The 14937-nt window shown below is 39.5% G+C and overlaps 1 protein-coding gene across 2 annotated transcripts; it reads right to left on the reverse strand.

The window, feature by feature from the left end:
- Positions 1 to 4812: 4812 nt before the first annotated feature.
- LOC131886331 (uncharacterized) lies at positions 4813 to 13168 on the reverse strand. Of its 2 annotated transcripts, XM_059234624.1 has the most exons (11): positions 12843 to 13168; positions 12532 to 12780; positions 12196 to 12450; positions 10978 to 11232; positions 10720 to 10917; positions 10380 to 10653; positions 9898 to 9983; positions 7036 to 7367; positions 6793 to 6977; positions 5647 to 5762; positions 4813 to 5511 (listed from the first exon to the last, which is right to left on the reverse strand). In XM_059234624.1, the coding sequence occupies exons 1-11, from the start codon at positions 13099 to 13101 to the stop codon at positions 5300 to 5302; spliced, it is 2421 nt and encodes an 806-aa protein (XP_059090607.1). In that variant the 5' UTR covers positions 13102 to 13168; the 3' UTR covers positions 4813 to 5299. The 2 variants fall into 2 exon arrangements, with proteins under 2 accessions (XP_059090607.1, XP_059090615.1); XM_059234632.1 differs by lacking the exons at positions 12196 to 12450; positions 12532 to 12780; positions 12843 to 13168 and adding an exon at positions 11305 to 11687 and having other exon boundaries at positions 4813 to 5762.
- Positions 13169 to 14937: the final 1769 nt, after the last annotated feature.

The following is a 14937-nucleotide window of genomic DNA, read 5'->3' on the forward strand; positions in this document are numbered from 1 at the left end:
GCTCCAACGACCAACACTTCTGTTCCCAGTGGGATGTTCATCATTTTGGTGCTCCACTTGCTCCTCGTAAGTAGAGTTGAAAGATTCTTGGTAGTCCAACGATTCCATATTCTATCAACCACTCCCTGTACGTAAGACAAATGACGACGGGAATCCAATGACTAATAATGACCAGGCGGACGGTGGGATTAGCCCTCAAGAGTAAAGAATGGTTTGGAGTCAGGGCTCGAGCGTCTTCTTCGTCTGAGCTTTCGTACGTCAATGGGCGGCAATTGAGGAATCCGGTGACCTCACACATTACCGTCCACAACTCATGGTCACGCAGATGCCTTATTGAAGCTTGGTCGTCTTCCGGTACTTTGATCATCGCTTTCTTCGCAGATTTGACCAATGATTCGTGTATTCCTCCCCAACGAGGAGCTGAAGGGACTTGAAATTTCCATTTTATATCCCAGGCAAATGAATCGTCTTGGATTGGACCCAGTTACTTTCAAGCTCCTTGAGCAGGTTCTTGGCTCCAAAAAATTGGTGCCATTATCACAATAGTCTGTTTTTCCCCTGAGGTTAACGAAGTTTCTCAGGATGTTCAAGAAGTCTTGTGAGCTAAGTGATGGGACGATCTCGAGATGTACTGCTCGTGTAGTCATACAACCAAACAACACTCCCCAACGCTTTTCGATCTTGTTTCTAGACACTAACACTTCCAATGGTCCAAACAAGTCCATAGACGTGTTGAGAAACGGAGGTTTGGCCATTGCAAACCTTTCCAATGGTAGGTCGGCCATCTCTTGGTGCGCAGGGGTGGCAGATATCCTCTGCCAAAACTGGCACCCAAGACAAACCTTGCAGAGAATGGTTGGATGTCGTTTATCATATCCAACTTGGGCCTTGCTGATCCGTCATCTTGCTCTGATGATATTCCTATCGTCAACAAAAGGACTCAACTTGACCAACCGAGATCTTTTTCCAAGATGAAAGACGCCATTTTCCTCAAAATCTTCCGGAAACGACTCACGTTGGGCTCTGCATATCAGTTTTTGGAGAACGAACTGATTAGATTCTCCCTCCTGGCGAGAGGCTGTAATGAGCTCTTGCAATGTCCTGATTTCTTCACCGGTTTTTGTTACATAGACCTCTGCTCTCTCTTCATTCATACGATACTTCTGATGTTGTTCTTCAACTGTTGCCTCAATTTCGACATCTGGGGGCCAATCTGTCCATGCTTTCAGGAGGAATCTAGGACCATGGATCCAATCGTCTGTAATGATTGGGGTTGACAATGGTCGAGTGCCAAGATCAGCTGGGTTCAGTTTCCCGGGGACCGGGGACTTGCCTCCACTCTCTGGCTAAGGTGAGGCTCTGGATCTCTCCAATCCTAAAGTCTACGAAGGGCTTGAATTTCTGAGATACACTTGAGATCCAACATCGAACCACACGACTATCTGTCCAAAAGAACCGTGCATTGATCTTAGACGCAACGTACGATTTCAATGATCCGCCAATCGACAAGCCAACACTGCTGCATGGAGTTCGAGTTTTGGGATGGTCGGGAGTTTCTTGGGAGATACTCTGGTTTTGCCACAGATGAATCCCCCATTGAGTTTGAGCATCTGAGATATGACACAACACAAAACCCGTCTTCAGAGGCATCACAAAAGACATGCAACTGTCTGTGGATATCATCGCCTACCAATGGCGAGATACATCTTGGGAACTTTAGTTTTCCCAACTCGATCAGCTGATGACTCAAATTGTTCCACCACCGCTTTTGCTCAAGATCAGCGGGATCATCCCAATCCAGACCTTTGACAACAAGAGCTTTCATCTGGATCTTGCCAGAGACTGTCAATGGTGAAATGAGACCAAGTGGATGGTACAAGCCGGCAAGTCTGCTCAGTAGTCCACGGTGAGTGAAGGTTAAAGACGTTTCTTCACCTTGAAGCCCAGCACATCGTTTCTTATTTCCCAGATGAGACCAAGGATTTTGGTGGACGTTCCATCTTCTGGTAAAGATCGCAAGGGGTCCGAAGCAGGTTCGCCAAGTTCTTTTGCCACCTTAGGATCATTTGCAGCCCATCCTCTCAGATTGAAGTTCCCATGACGTAAGACATCACGAATTTCACAAGCAACTTTCAGAGCTTCCACTGGATCATTGTGACTTTTTAGGTAGTCATCCAAATAAAAGTGATCAGAGTTAGCAGATTTTACCACTTCACGGCAAGTCGTATCTTCTGCAATTTTGCAAAAGTGTGTGGATGGCCAGACACGGGGATGGTCTATCTCCAAACACAACACCACACATTTGAAACATTTCAATTGGATCATTAATGTTGCTTCGCCATAAGAAACGGTGGTATCTTGCATTGTCTTGTTGCATGAAAATACGGCTAAAGATGGCCTCAATATCACTTGTCACTGCCGTTGAGCCTTCCATGAATCGATGCAACACGTCCATGAGATCATTTTGCAGTGGTGGTCCGGACATTGAACAATCATTGAGACTCTTGCCATTGAAGTGAGCAGCTGAGTCCATCACCACTTGTACGTCTTTTTTGTTTTTCCTCCAAACACCATGATGAGGAAGAAAGGCTTGACAGGGATGGTCCAATTCTCGTGGATTCGAAACTTTCACAGCATATCCCTTTTCAATGGTCTTTCCCATGGACTCTCGGTAAGCCGTTGCAAAGATTCGGTTCCTGATAAACCGACTCTCCAATCCTGCTAATCTCTTTTCGGCCAATCGCTTGTTGTACTCTGGCCGAGATATTCCAGGTATCTAAGGTAGACTGACTTCATAGCCAGGCCTGTACACGAGCTTCTTGGTATTTTTCTTGATCATATTGAGTGCGTATTCATCTTAGAGACTCATCTTTGTCTCGGATGCGACTCGACCCTCTGCTCCATACAACTCTGTAGCAAATAATTGATCGAGGTGCTGATCCAAAAGGAGATTGGAGTCTTGGACAAAGTTTGAGTGTCGGCACTGACTCACTGAAGCTTGTTCGTTGATTGAGCCCCTAAAAACCCTTTTGACATTTCCTTTGCTCTAACGGTTCGATCAAATGTTCAGAGTCCAATCCCAATAACAGATGCAGTGGTCCATCGTTTTCATTCAGAGACAGGTCCTCGAGGTGTTTCTACCTCCCACGCAAAGACGCTCAATTAATCCCTTTGAGACCATTAAACGTGCGATATATCCATCTAATAGTGGAGTGTCTAATGGCGTCGACCCAAAGGTCATTGAGCGGAATATTATTCCATTCAGTGCCATGTTATTCGCAGCAACCCAGGAGTAGATTTGGTCTAGGACCTCTAACAGACAACCAGAGTTCTGACCATTCCTACCAAATACCAATTTTGTATCATCAGCATAAAAAGAGATACTGACCTTACTACTACCAAGCTTCTGAAGCGGAACAATGAAGATTATGAAAAGGAGAGGACCCAAAAAGGAGCCCTGAGGGACGCCCGACTTAACATCATGTATGTCACTAAGGGTTCCCTCAACCTTAATTGGATTGACCAACAATTTTCGGATTCGTATGGGGAAAGAAATTTCGGATTCGGTAGGATTGACCATTTCGTTCGGATTCGGATTTCGGAATGGATAAAGTCGGATAGGGTTCGGATTCGATCCAAGTCCAAAATTGCAAAATAAACTAAATGAATATAAATTTGTTTTGAGAATGGTTTCTTTCAAAACTTTAAAAATGTGAGGGAAATCAAAGAACATCAAAATTGAAATCTGTAGATGGACCTACTATCTTAAAAGCTATCACAATTGGGTGGCAATCCCACACAAATAAAGAAACCCAAAATTTTAGAAAACAACAAGAGGATCACAGTATTTGCTGTCCATCCAGTCAATATAAGGAAAAAGGAAATTAGAATACCTCAGCATATCAAGTCTCTAAATTAACAATTGTTACACCATTTTGATAATAGAATTAGATTAAATAGTACTATCATTGAAGCATGTGACATAAAGGCAAGTTATGCTATTCTATTAGTGTTACAAAAAATGACATCATTGTAACAGGAACAATATTTTCTGACTAAGGCAACTCGATTCAATGTCATCATTTTAAAACATTTTAGTGGTAAAAAAGCACATTTAATTAAAGATACATGAGTTCTTTTAAAGTCAATTGGCGAACAAATCAGATATGGATCACATTTTGCAAATATTTCGGATCATAGTCGGATCAATCAAATATATCTCGGATTCGGATTCGGATTGTGCAGAAAAATTTCGGATTCGGATTCGGTCGGATTGGGAAAAAATCTCGGATTCGGATTCTGATTACAAAAAATCATTTCGGATCGGATTCGGAGACCCTGTCGAATCCGATGCATTGCTCTACTTCCTACCTTTGAAAACAATCCCTCTTCATTTACCTTGATCGATAAGTATGTTGCGGTCTTTGGTCTGAGGGGAAGCAATCACCAAGTATCTGGACCTTAGATCGGCTAAATAGCAAACCGAGGCATCCCAAACAAGCCCAAGACAAAGTTCATGTTCTGCCCGACAAAGGCCAACGCATTCCATTTTCGAATGAACTTCATAAGGCACTTGCTTGTAGATGGCTTGTGGCCATTTGTCCTTATTTAGTTTTTCAATTGCAAACAAGGACAAGCCTAACCTTGCTTGTATAAGGCAAATAGCCCAAGCAGACGAAACGACGGACCTGTTCCGCATGGCTTACAAGTGGTTGAACCGATACAAATTTCAATCATTTAAATTCTAACCGAACGGGGTTTTGCTTTTCCGCTCTCACGGCGAACCAAACCACAACTAACGAATTCACCAATAAGATAGTCAGTTTTATTGCAGTAACAATGACCTTGACAATTCTCATATTAAAGCGACAGAGAATGGGCAGATTAGCAAAGATTTATAACCGATTTAGCATGTTTTAATCAGATCAATTTTTCAATGGTCAAATTTTTAGTCGAACATTGGTGGGAGACAAAGAGGACCACTAGATTGGGGGCAAGCTACAAAAAATATCATTGATTGTTTATCGACCTGAGTCAAGAGCGTCGCATTGCAGAGTCTATAAATATGATGCCGCATTTTAAAGGTCAGCATATTATCTCCTTGGCGTTTCTAAAGTTTAGACAAATCACTTTAATCAAACTTCTACCAAAATATTTTATTGCATGTTTTGAACCTGGTTGCAAAATGATCTTAGATTCCTCTTTACTTCGACTCTAAAGCGAAAAAAAAGTTTGTATGGAGTGAAATGACAATATGATATAATAAGTTTCGTCAATCACACACTGCATTGTTTTTCTTTCATGTAGTTGCACAATCGTTTTTAATGAAAAGTTGCACTTTAGAGACAAAAGTGTTTTGTGGGCCAGGAAATTCTCCACTAACGGTATCCATCTTGATCCTTCCCACTGAAAACCATTGGGGGTGCGTTGCATTAGAATCACCCATAGCCAAAGCATCGATATTGTTATACAACAACCCATGGAAACCAATGGGCATCCCCAAAGCTAGACCTGAATTGTTATGGAATAAAGCCAAATCTATAAGATGCTGAAAACTGTACGGAGCATATAAAGTTTGCAAGGAGCTATGAATGTAAATATAAGTAAACAAGGGCACATGCAAGAATGAAAGATGATTGAAATTACCTTCAAAGCCAGTAACAGACATGTGTGATGCATTGGACGGATCATTGGTCTGATACCACTCGTTGTATGTTCCAAGCTCTGGATATATTAAACGGAAGTGATATTTCCCCTCACAACTAAAATGTAAGATAGAAAGTTAAAATAAGCTCGAATCAATGGCACCATTCATATCCGTAGTAAATGCAACCATGAATGAATATAGAGACTGGAACACCTCGACGAATATCTACGTTGTGACCACAAAGTCATCGTCCCATCGATTTTGTTTTACGTGATTTACTTATTTTGCATAATCTTTCATGCTTTGAAACATTGAGTCGAGATCGGCTTATCGAAAGATGCAGGTGAGCGTTTACAACCAAACTGTCACAGTTCTGTCCCTTCCTAATTGACCCACAGATAGAAGACCATTTCATCCTGAATCGCAAACTTTTCAGTTAGATATTGCGACAAAAACGCCAACCAATCCTGTAGGCGAAAAACAAGTAACAAAAACTTCACGTAAACATAACTTGACCTGACAATTCATAATTCATAGACCTAGAACTCAAAGCAACATTTATGCTGGGTTAAGATTTAAAGTCAGTACATTGGTTCAAGGTCGTATGTATGAAGTAAGTCTTCAAGCCCATGACAAAAATCATTGCCGGTGTTCCATAATTTCCAGCTTTTAATGGTTTCGATGTTTGGCTGAATTTTGATAAATTGCACAACAGAACGAAGTTTTCATAACCTAAACTGCACGGAAAAGAATTTTTAAATACGTCCTCTACAAATATTGGAGATAAGTATGGTATACAACCGCAAAATAATGTCCTGCTTTTGATCAATCATAGTATTTATTTACGATATATCACTTAAATGTGTTTTGATGTCGACATGATGGGAGACCTTTTCACCATTATTGGAAATGTAATCCCCAGCAGTATCAAAATGAAGTACTTTTTATTATTGTTGCTTATCTTCATATAAGGGAATATATCCCTATATATATATGTATTGGACAAGAACTTGTCCAAATCTGACTTGAAAAGCCTAAGAGATGAACAACGACTACGTATTCAATATCTATATTAAAGAGATGCAAATCAAGCTTAGCCCTTTCGACAACACGAGCTTACTGTACAAGCGATTAATTCAACTCGCCTGTTTTGTTCAATCAATTGAAATTGACTGTACATAGTATGTTGGCTGTCTTCAAAGTTTTCGTTCCAACCCTCAACAGGAAATCTTGCTGGTTTGACTTGGTTCACGATTGATTTCCACAATAGAGATTGATCTGTACAAACAGGCAGATTACGAAGAGGGATCATGGCATTTCCTGGCTGCTCCTACAGAGACACGTCAACATGGAAACAAACCAAAGACGAAAAAAAACAATCGTCTTACCAAACCAGGAAGCTTAGTGGAGTAGGGGTTAAGGCTTGGGACCCAACGGTCCCATTTTAACACTGTGTCAGTTTTATGTGTCCCATTTCCATAGCCAATAGCAAGAAAGACCACGTTTTCGTGAAACACAGCAAAGCAGTTCTGCGACCCAAATCGAGATACGGACATGGACAATTGAAGCATCTCCACTACCTCTCCATTGGAGGTTGGATCAATGGAGTACACCTTATTAGAATATTCGCCTGGACCAATTTCTCCTCCTGCTAAAAGGAACAAGTCTGGAATCCAGTCTCCATCTCCTGGCACGAGACCACAAGCCATTTGTCGTAGACCTGAAAGATTCACTTGTGTATTGAGTTTTATGTTATATGAGCTGAATTCTATGTGAGCTAGCTAGTTGGTTAGGGTTTTTTATAATGAAATATCAGGTTTAAGTGTGACCATTCAGTGAAGTCTTAAAGGTGCATTTACACGAGATATATTTGGACACATGATGTGACAAACAATATGCATTGAAAAAATCTTCAAGATCTAGCGTCATACTTTGAAACCAACAAAGATTATGTTTATATATTCCGAATTGATGATCACTTCCAAACAGCTGAAAACATGCAAGTCTCCTCAATTGGATCTCGTCTTGATTCGAGGTTTCAAGCAAAGATATGTTATTTGCCCTTATAATATTGTATTCAGTAAAATTAAATACCCTAACGATTTGCATGATTTTATAAGATATTTTTCAGTTTGGTTAAGTAACTTTTAAATGAACCGAGAACACGTGATTGATAGAGGCCCATTTCGCCCACTTTTCAGATGTCTAATGTTTCCCAAATTGTTTTTTTTAAATTATGTGTCCAAATATATTTCGTGTAAATGCACCATAGGTAAGGTTATAGGCATTGAAAAGCTAAGTTGAAAGAGTCAGAACATTTGACTAAAATCTTCGTTTGGCATCGAACAAAGACAAAATTTTCTCATTGTGTGTTGTTGAAACTATTACTTCTGGACCTCAAAAATAGTAGTCTTGTCTACCGAAAGATATTTTTTTAAGTTGAGAACAATCGGGAAAAAGGTTGTGAAAATGGGGGAAAAGTTGTAAAAATGCGCAAAACAAGTTGATAAAATGCAAAAGAGATGTAAAAATGCAAAAATATATTTAATAATGAGATGCTCACAGGTTCTTGCTCCTGTTTTCTCGTACTTGATGCGTTGCATCTTGGATCAGGGCAAGTTTCCATCTTCACTAAAGATAGCTCCCGTTGTTCCAATTTTTGAAGGAGGAGATAAGTCACTCCCCAGTAACTACAGGCCGATTTCTCTCGCTTCGAATATTGCGGAGGTATTTGAGAAGATCATGAAGTCCAAACTTGTTGAATTTCTTGATATCCATGAAGTCCTTCCTCCTAGCCAGCATGGGTTCCGAGCACATTTTAGCACGGTTACCCAACTAATTGAACATATAGAACAGGTCATTGAGGGACTGGAAAGGCACGAGTCAGTTGATGTTGTCTATCTTGATTTTGCCAAGGCCTTTGATAAAATAGATCATGGCCTTTTGTTGAATAGACTTCATGTCATTGGAATCCAAGGCAAGGTTCTCAATTGGATAAGAAGCTTGATTTATGATAGGAATCAAATTGTTAAGGTCGAGGGATCCCTTAGTGACATTCATGATGTCAAGTCAGGTGTTCCCCAGGGTTCGACCTTAGGGCCCCTCCTGTTTATAATATTCATTGCCCGCTTCAAAATCTAAGTATTACTGCTAGTCTCTCGTCTTATGCTGACGGTACGAAGTTAGCTTCTGGTAGGAATGACCAAGATTCCACTAGCCTTGCAAAGGACTGGGATCGAATATATTCATGTGTTACTGAGATCAATATGGCTCTGAACGCAATGAAATTCCGCTCAATGGCCTTCGGGTCAAATGCTTTGAATACTTCACTCGTAAATAATGGAGGTAAAAATATTGAGCAGGTCTCATCTATGAAAGATTTAGGTGTAGTCCTCCAAAATACTGGAAAGTTCGATGAGCATATCCAGTTGAAGGTGGGTAAGGCTTTTCAAATGTGTGATTGGATATATCGCACGTTTGAGTCCAGAGATAGCATCACGATGCTAACTCTGTACAAGTCGATTGTTCAGCCGCATCTTGAATATGCCTCTCCCATTTGGGCTCCAATGAGTTCAGCAGGTTTGCTAAAGGTCGAGCAAGTCAAAGATGTTTCAGTAGGAACATCACAGGAATGAGAGAGCTTTCATATTGGGAGAGACTAACAAGTTGAGACTCTGCAGTGTTCAGAGAAGGTACGAAAGGTATCTGATACTGTACATCTTCAAAAGTATCCATGAGCTTTGTCCCAACCCAGGGTTTAGGTCTTAATGTGCGTTTTGAGAGCACCTTCAAGTCCTCGAGAATCCAGGCTAGTTCGAACAATGAAGTCCACATCTCTTCTTTCTCGGGCTCCTTCATTGTTTAATTTGCTTCCCTCTGATATTCGTAGGGAATACGTAGGCCTTGTTGATCCGGTAGCATCTTTCAAATCAGACTTGGACAAATTTTTAGATAGCATACCAGATCAACCCTACATTCAAGGACTAGCTCGGTCTGCCAACTCAAATTCGTTGGTAGACCAAATATCATATAAAGATTGAAATGTAATAATAAATAGACGAATTATAACCTTTCATTTCAATAGTGCTGGAGATTACATTCCCTGTAGCGGTTAGAAAAGCCCGTGAAAAAACAAACCAAAAAAAGAAGAAAAAAATATTTTGGCTTTGCCTTGGCTTTCCATCCGATTCTATATATGATTTCAACACATGATGAGTACATTGGAGTTTTCCATTGAAAAGCCACTATACCTTGTGGTAGGTCGAAAGAGCTGCTGGCCCAAGAATCCGTTGTAATGTCATAGATTTGCACAGCTTTTGAGTACAACAAAGCATTTCTGAAAACGATGAAAAATTATTTTGATACGAGTGAGCCAATAAAAACGAAAGAGTATAAGCACCATGAACACGTGATAATTTGCCTAAATTGGATGTCCCTAGGAAAGATCGTTTATATTTTGAATCGCGGGAATAAGGTTTTACGGATCTAATGCAATCAAATTTGCCCTATGATTTAGACTTCTTCAAACAAATTGTGGTCCAAAAACAACTGACGAATATGTATCAAACTCTACGACGACCAAGTGCAACTTGATACACATCTCAATGTGAAGATGAAAATGTAATCAACCAACGATTAAAGATTAGTCTAGATGTAACAAAGGATGAAGAAATGACAAGAGATAAAGGTAGATGAAAGTTTTTGTGAATTTGTCGCATATCGATGCTCGAACCTGGAACCACCAAATGAATAAATGCGATCTTGATGCAAAATTCCACAATGCGCGTAAAACCCTGACTCCAAATATGCCGCTCCATTTGTCCATGAATCTGATTCCAAATTAAGGACCCGCATATTACGTATGGTTGATCCACTACTGCGGCCTCCTGCCGCATACAATTTCCCTTGGTGATAAAACATTGGAAACATCATCTGATTATTCATCATGGCGGGAAGTGGGATCCACGCCCTTGGAAAAACTTTGAATCGCCATTGATAACATTTGTCTGTGGGAGAGTAACAAAATTAGTGAGTACAATCCGTCAAGTGTCTTCGTGAAGTATGAAGTATACCTTGTTCTCCACCACCAACGTCAGAAATACCTCCACAAACGAAAATTGAATCTTCTCCATACGCATATCCCATGGCACGCAATGGATAAGGTAGATCAAGTAAACTATGGCCACACTGTCCATGATAGCCTTGGAAAATGGAGGAAGTTTTTTCATCGCCGTTTCCTTTACTCCCGCCATGGTTCACGTGAAGTTGAGCTGAAGGAATATATTTTAAATCTAATGATAGTGTTGAACATTGTTATGCATTGCACTCACGATTTTTTTCCATTATAACGGTCTCCCGTGTTCCAACAAACAGGCTCGAGTTGACAAATGGATCACCCAGATAGCAATCGTTTTCTTGGACCACAAATGAATGGCAAGGCCCATCATCAAAGTGACATCTCAGGAGGCATTCATTGTCATTTTGAGGGCTCGGATAGGTGAGTAAGATTTTTTTGTACATCTGTGACGCCCAATCTGAGGTTAGCCTTGGTTTGAAAAGAGTTTTCAAGTAGGGGAGCAGAGATTCTAGGAAAAACGCAGAGGTATCAATGTGCCTGAGTTCAATTCAAAGCATGGCGGAATCGTATGACTTTTTACCATGAATATGAACGCTGAATATGTCATCAGAAGTTTTATCATATTCATAATGGCTTGTCGTTCCCAAATAACAAGTGGAACCATCGTAAACAAACAACGAGCATATCTTTGGGAGATCCATAATGCGGCACCGAATGGCACAAGCGCCAATAGTAGAATTTAATTTAAGTTGGGTATGCATTCTAATTCTCCAAATATGATGGTGCATTGGAATTGAAAAGAAATTCCTAACAAAATGATTTGAAACGGCTGAAAAGGAAGTTGAACATATGTATTATTCATTCTTTGATTTTACCCCAATGGTGAAAAAACGTAGAACGTAAAGTGTCCTACACACATTGCTGAGCTAAGCTCCTCCGAAGTTCATAACTCATTATATAAATGAAAAATTCTCGTCATAATTGCTCATTTGGTGAAACTTTTTGTCCCTTAAAAATGAATTCGAATTTGAAAAGTGGTCGATTTAGTGCTTCAAGTCAAGTTTCTATTTTTATTGATAAAAGAAATTGAATTAGCGAGATGTGTTTTTTCGCGAATCAAGGTCTTAAGAATCGTAACGGGACATATTGGATTGTTCCAGTTGAAATCAATTAAAAAAAACGCAAAGCACTTAAATTTGCAGAAAGAAATGCCAAAAACAAGATAAAAAGAACATTTGAATATCAGGAGAAACATAACGCCAAAACCTTGAAATGTGTCTCCTTGAAACCTTGAAACGGCATTGAAATGCGAAAAAAAATCGCACAAAAATACCAAATATTCAACCTTTAGAAATATACACAATCGGAAACCTACGACGGTTTGTTATAAATTTCTCATCAGTTCTCTCAAATTTCTCTTTTAGTTTGATGCATGATTATTCTAGGCAAAAAATGGATTATCTTTACTTACGTATATATAGAGTAATCGTTTCACGGATTGTAGAATTCATGATACTCGGTAGCGTCTTATCCATGTTGCCAAAATAACAAATGTCACCATTTCGAAAGAAAAAATGACATACGGGATCCATTTGAAAAGCGCAAAAAAACTCACAGCTTTGCAGAAAATCTTCAGCACTGTATGATTTGAATACAAAGGAAGCATATTTCGTAGTATTAATGTTCCCTTCAAAAGTAAGCTTGTAGTCAGTATTTTCAATTCCCTCTGAAAAGAGCCAATCATGAACCAATAAGAAAGTATCTTGGAAATTAAAATATATGTAATGGCTTTTTAATGAATTCTCACTTTTGGTCAACCAAACGTTTTGTTGTGGTACCGTTGATATATTTTTAACCAGGAGACTCTCTCGTTCTGTTGACCCCATAAAACAGATTGATCCGTTGAAGACCACGTATTGGCAGGGTGACCGTTCCAAGAAACACCAAAGCTCGCACCGGTCCTTGAGATCACACGTACTAAAGTAGTAGATGTGATCCATCCAAAATGAACTTGTGACATTCAATAATTCCATGGGACCAGCTTCATTGGCAAACCCTAAGTTTTAGTCATTTTGATATTTCCATGATATTTGTCAAATAAGCACCCTTTGGAGGTACCTGTGGCCACAAATATGCCTTCAGAGGGATTTTTTGCAACTGGCATCGAGCTGTTGAAGACGATTCCGTTGCCCAAGAGACACATACCATCTTCCACGGCGTAGAGCTGGCAATTGAAGTCGGTGACGCATTCGACAGCGCAATCAAATATAGAAATAATTGGCACAAAAGCATATATTCTTGCCATCCAATCATTCACAATCGGATTGGTAAGGCGCAAGAACATGCTTAATGTTGACGAAAATTTTCCTATAATCATTGTAATAATTAATTGTTCATGCTCTCGTGGAATCGTGTGACATGATGGCTATACAGAAATCAGAAAAAACTGGAATGCCTGCATGTTCATGCCAACAAAAAATATTTCTAACGTCATTTCAAATCGAACCGTCATACTATATTAAAAGTCCTCCCTTGACCTATCCTTCGTCAGTCATAGAACCTTAGCCCACCCCAAAAAAAACCTTCAACTCAAATATTTACCTTTGTTATTGAACTTGACTCTTCCATACAAAAACGAGTCATTTGATTTCAAAACATCTTTTGACTTTTGTATTTTTGTATCTCAAACTTATCCCATTTCCGCCCAGATCAAATTGAAAATCGAATTGAAATAAAAATTACATGCAAATTATGCCAGCCTCGCTAAACCTCCTTTAGTTTTCTAACTTGACCTAAATAAGGCTTGAATTGACATTTGCAACTTCACTTATTTCAAGTTTAGATAGGACTCTGAAATGGGGTTTTAATGCTATGCTATTTTATTTACAAAGGCAGTGGAGGCTAAGCTCATGTTTTTTTTTGTTTTTACAAAAGAGGAGAATTGAACAATGAAAAAGAGGAAAATGTTGAAACTTTAAGAAACCTTTTTTAGCCAAAAAAGACAAATAAAAGAAAACGGTCACTTGCTCTTTTTTGCAAGCCCAATGATGACCCTTGTCGCCTCTGCCTTTACTGCAATGCAGGATAAGCATATATTATAGGGCTTGTCAAGTGAATACTTTCATGAACAACTGACGTTATTCCGTGGAGTAAAATCAAAGGCAACATGCCCAGCCAAACTGCATTGTGCCTGCATTGACTTTTGACACTTATTCCATTTAACATGCTTGCCTGAGCAAATAGTATTGTGGTATTGAGCCAATTTGGTAGTGCGTTCACCGATTAACACAAAACATGTTCATTTTGTTGGGTTTTGTAATACAGATCACTCAAAATCACTCGAGTATTGAAAATTCAATTTTTTTTTAGGTACAAAACATTCTTTTTCAAATTTGTCTTCAAATGTGAAATAAGTTTGGTTAGGAAATGTCTATTCAAGCTTTTGTGACTGAAGCTAGAGCGCATTGTAATTATAGAGTCTCTAATTGAAACAACCTTTCTTCTGCGCCTTCTTTCAAACTGCAACGAAATTGGGCCATTCTGAACTGTGTCGAACTTCATGGCTAATATTAAACTTGCAGTTGGGCATGCAGTGTATATTATTGTGTATTTTGGACTCATATTAGCATTTTGAAGTGTTTTTTGTGTTTTAGGGCATACTTAAGTGGTTTTAGACCCCATATACTTGCTTTTATTTTGCAACTCTAGTGATTACTCAGCGACCGGTCTTACAACACAATTATCTCCATTACTTTGGTCTATGTACATGGCTCGATCATCGGTCTGAGGAGACGGAATCACAGAGAACTGGGAACTTGGATCGGTCAGATAGCAAACGGAATCATCCCACATGATTCCTACACATGCTTCTGATTCGACCTGACAAAGAGCTGCACATTCCAATTTTGAATCCACAGGGTAAGATATTTCTTTGTAAATGGTAGAGGGCCATTTTTCCATGCTAAATGGTCGTTTTCGGAGCAAGGAAATGTTTAACTCGACTTGAATTGTGCAAAAAGTAAGGAAAACGCAATTGGACCAAATTGTCATTGCCTTGGCTAACTCTAAATCGAACCAATGCGACGAAGACTGGTTATCCTTTATGACTGACGAAACCAAGAAAAGACCTCCCCCCCCCAATGCGTTGATTTATGAGAAGATTTGCTCAAAACAGATGTCCGTGGGGTGTCCATATTACGTTACATTATTATCC

The sequence above is a fragment of the Tigriopus californicus genome, chromosome 1, assembly GCF_007210705.1.
Source record: "Tigriopus californicus strain San Diego chromosome 1, Tcal_SD_v2.1, whole genome shotgun sequence".
Lineage (NCBI taxonomy): Eukaryota > Metazoa > Arthropoda > Copepoda > Harpacticoida > Harpacticidae > Tigriopus > Tigriopus californicus.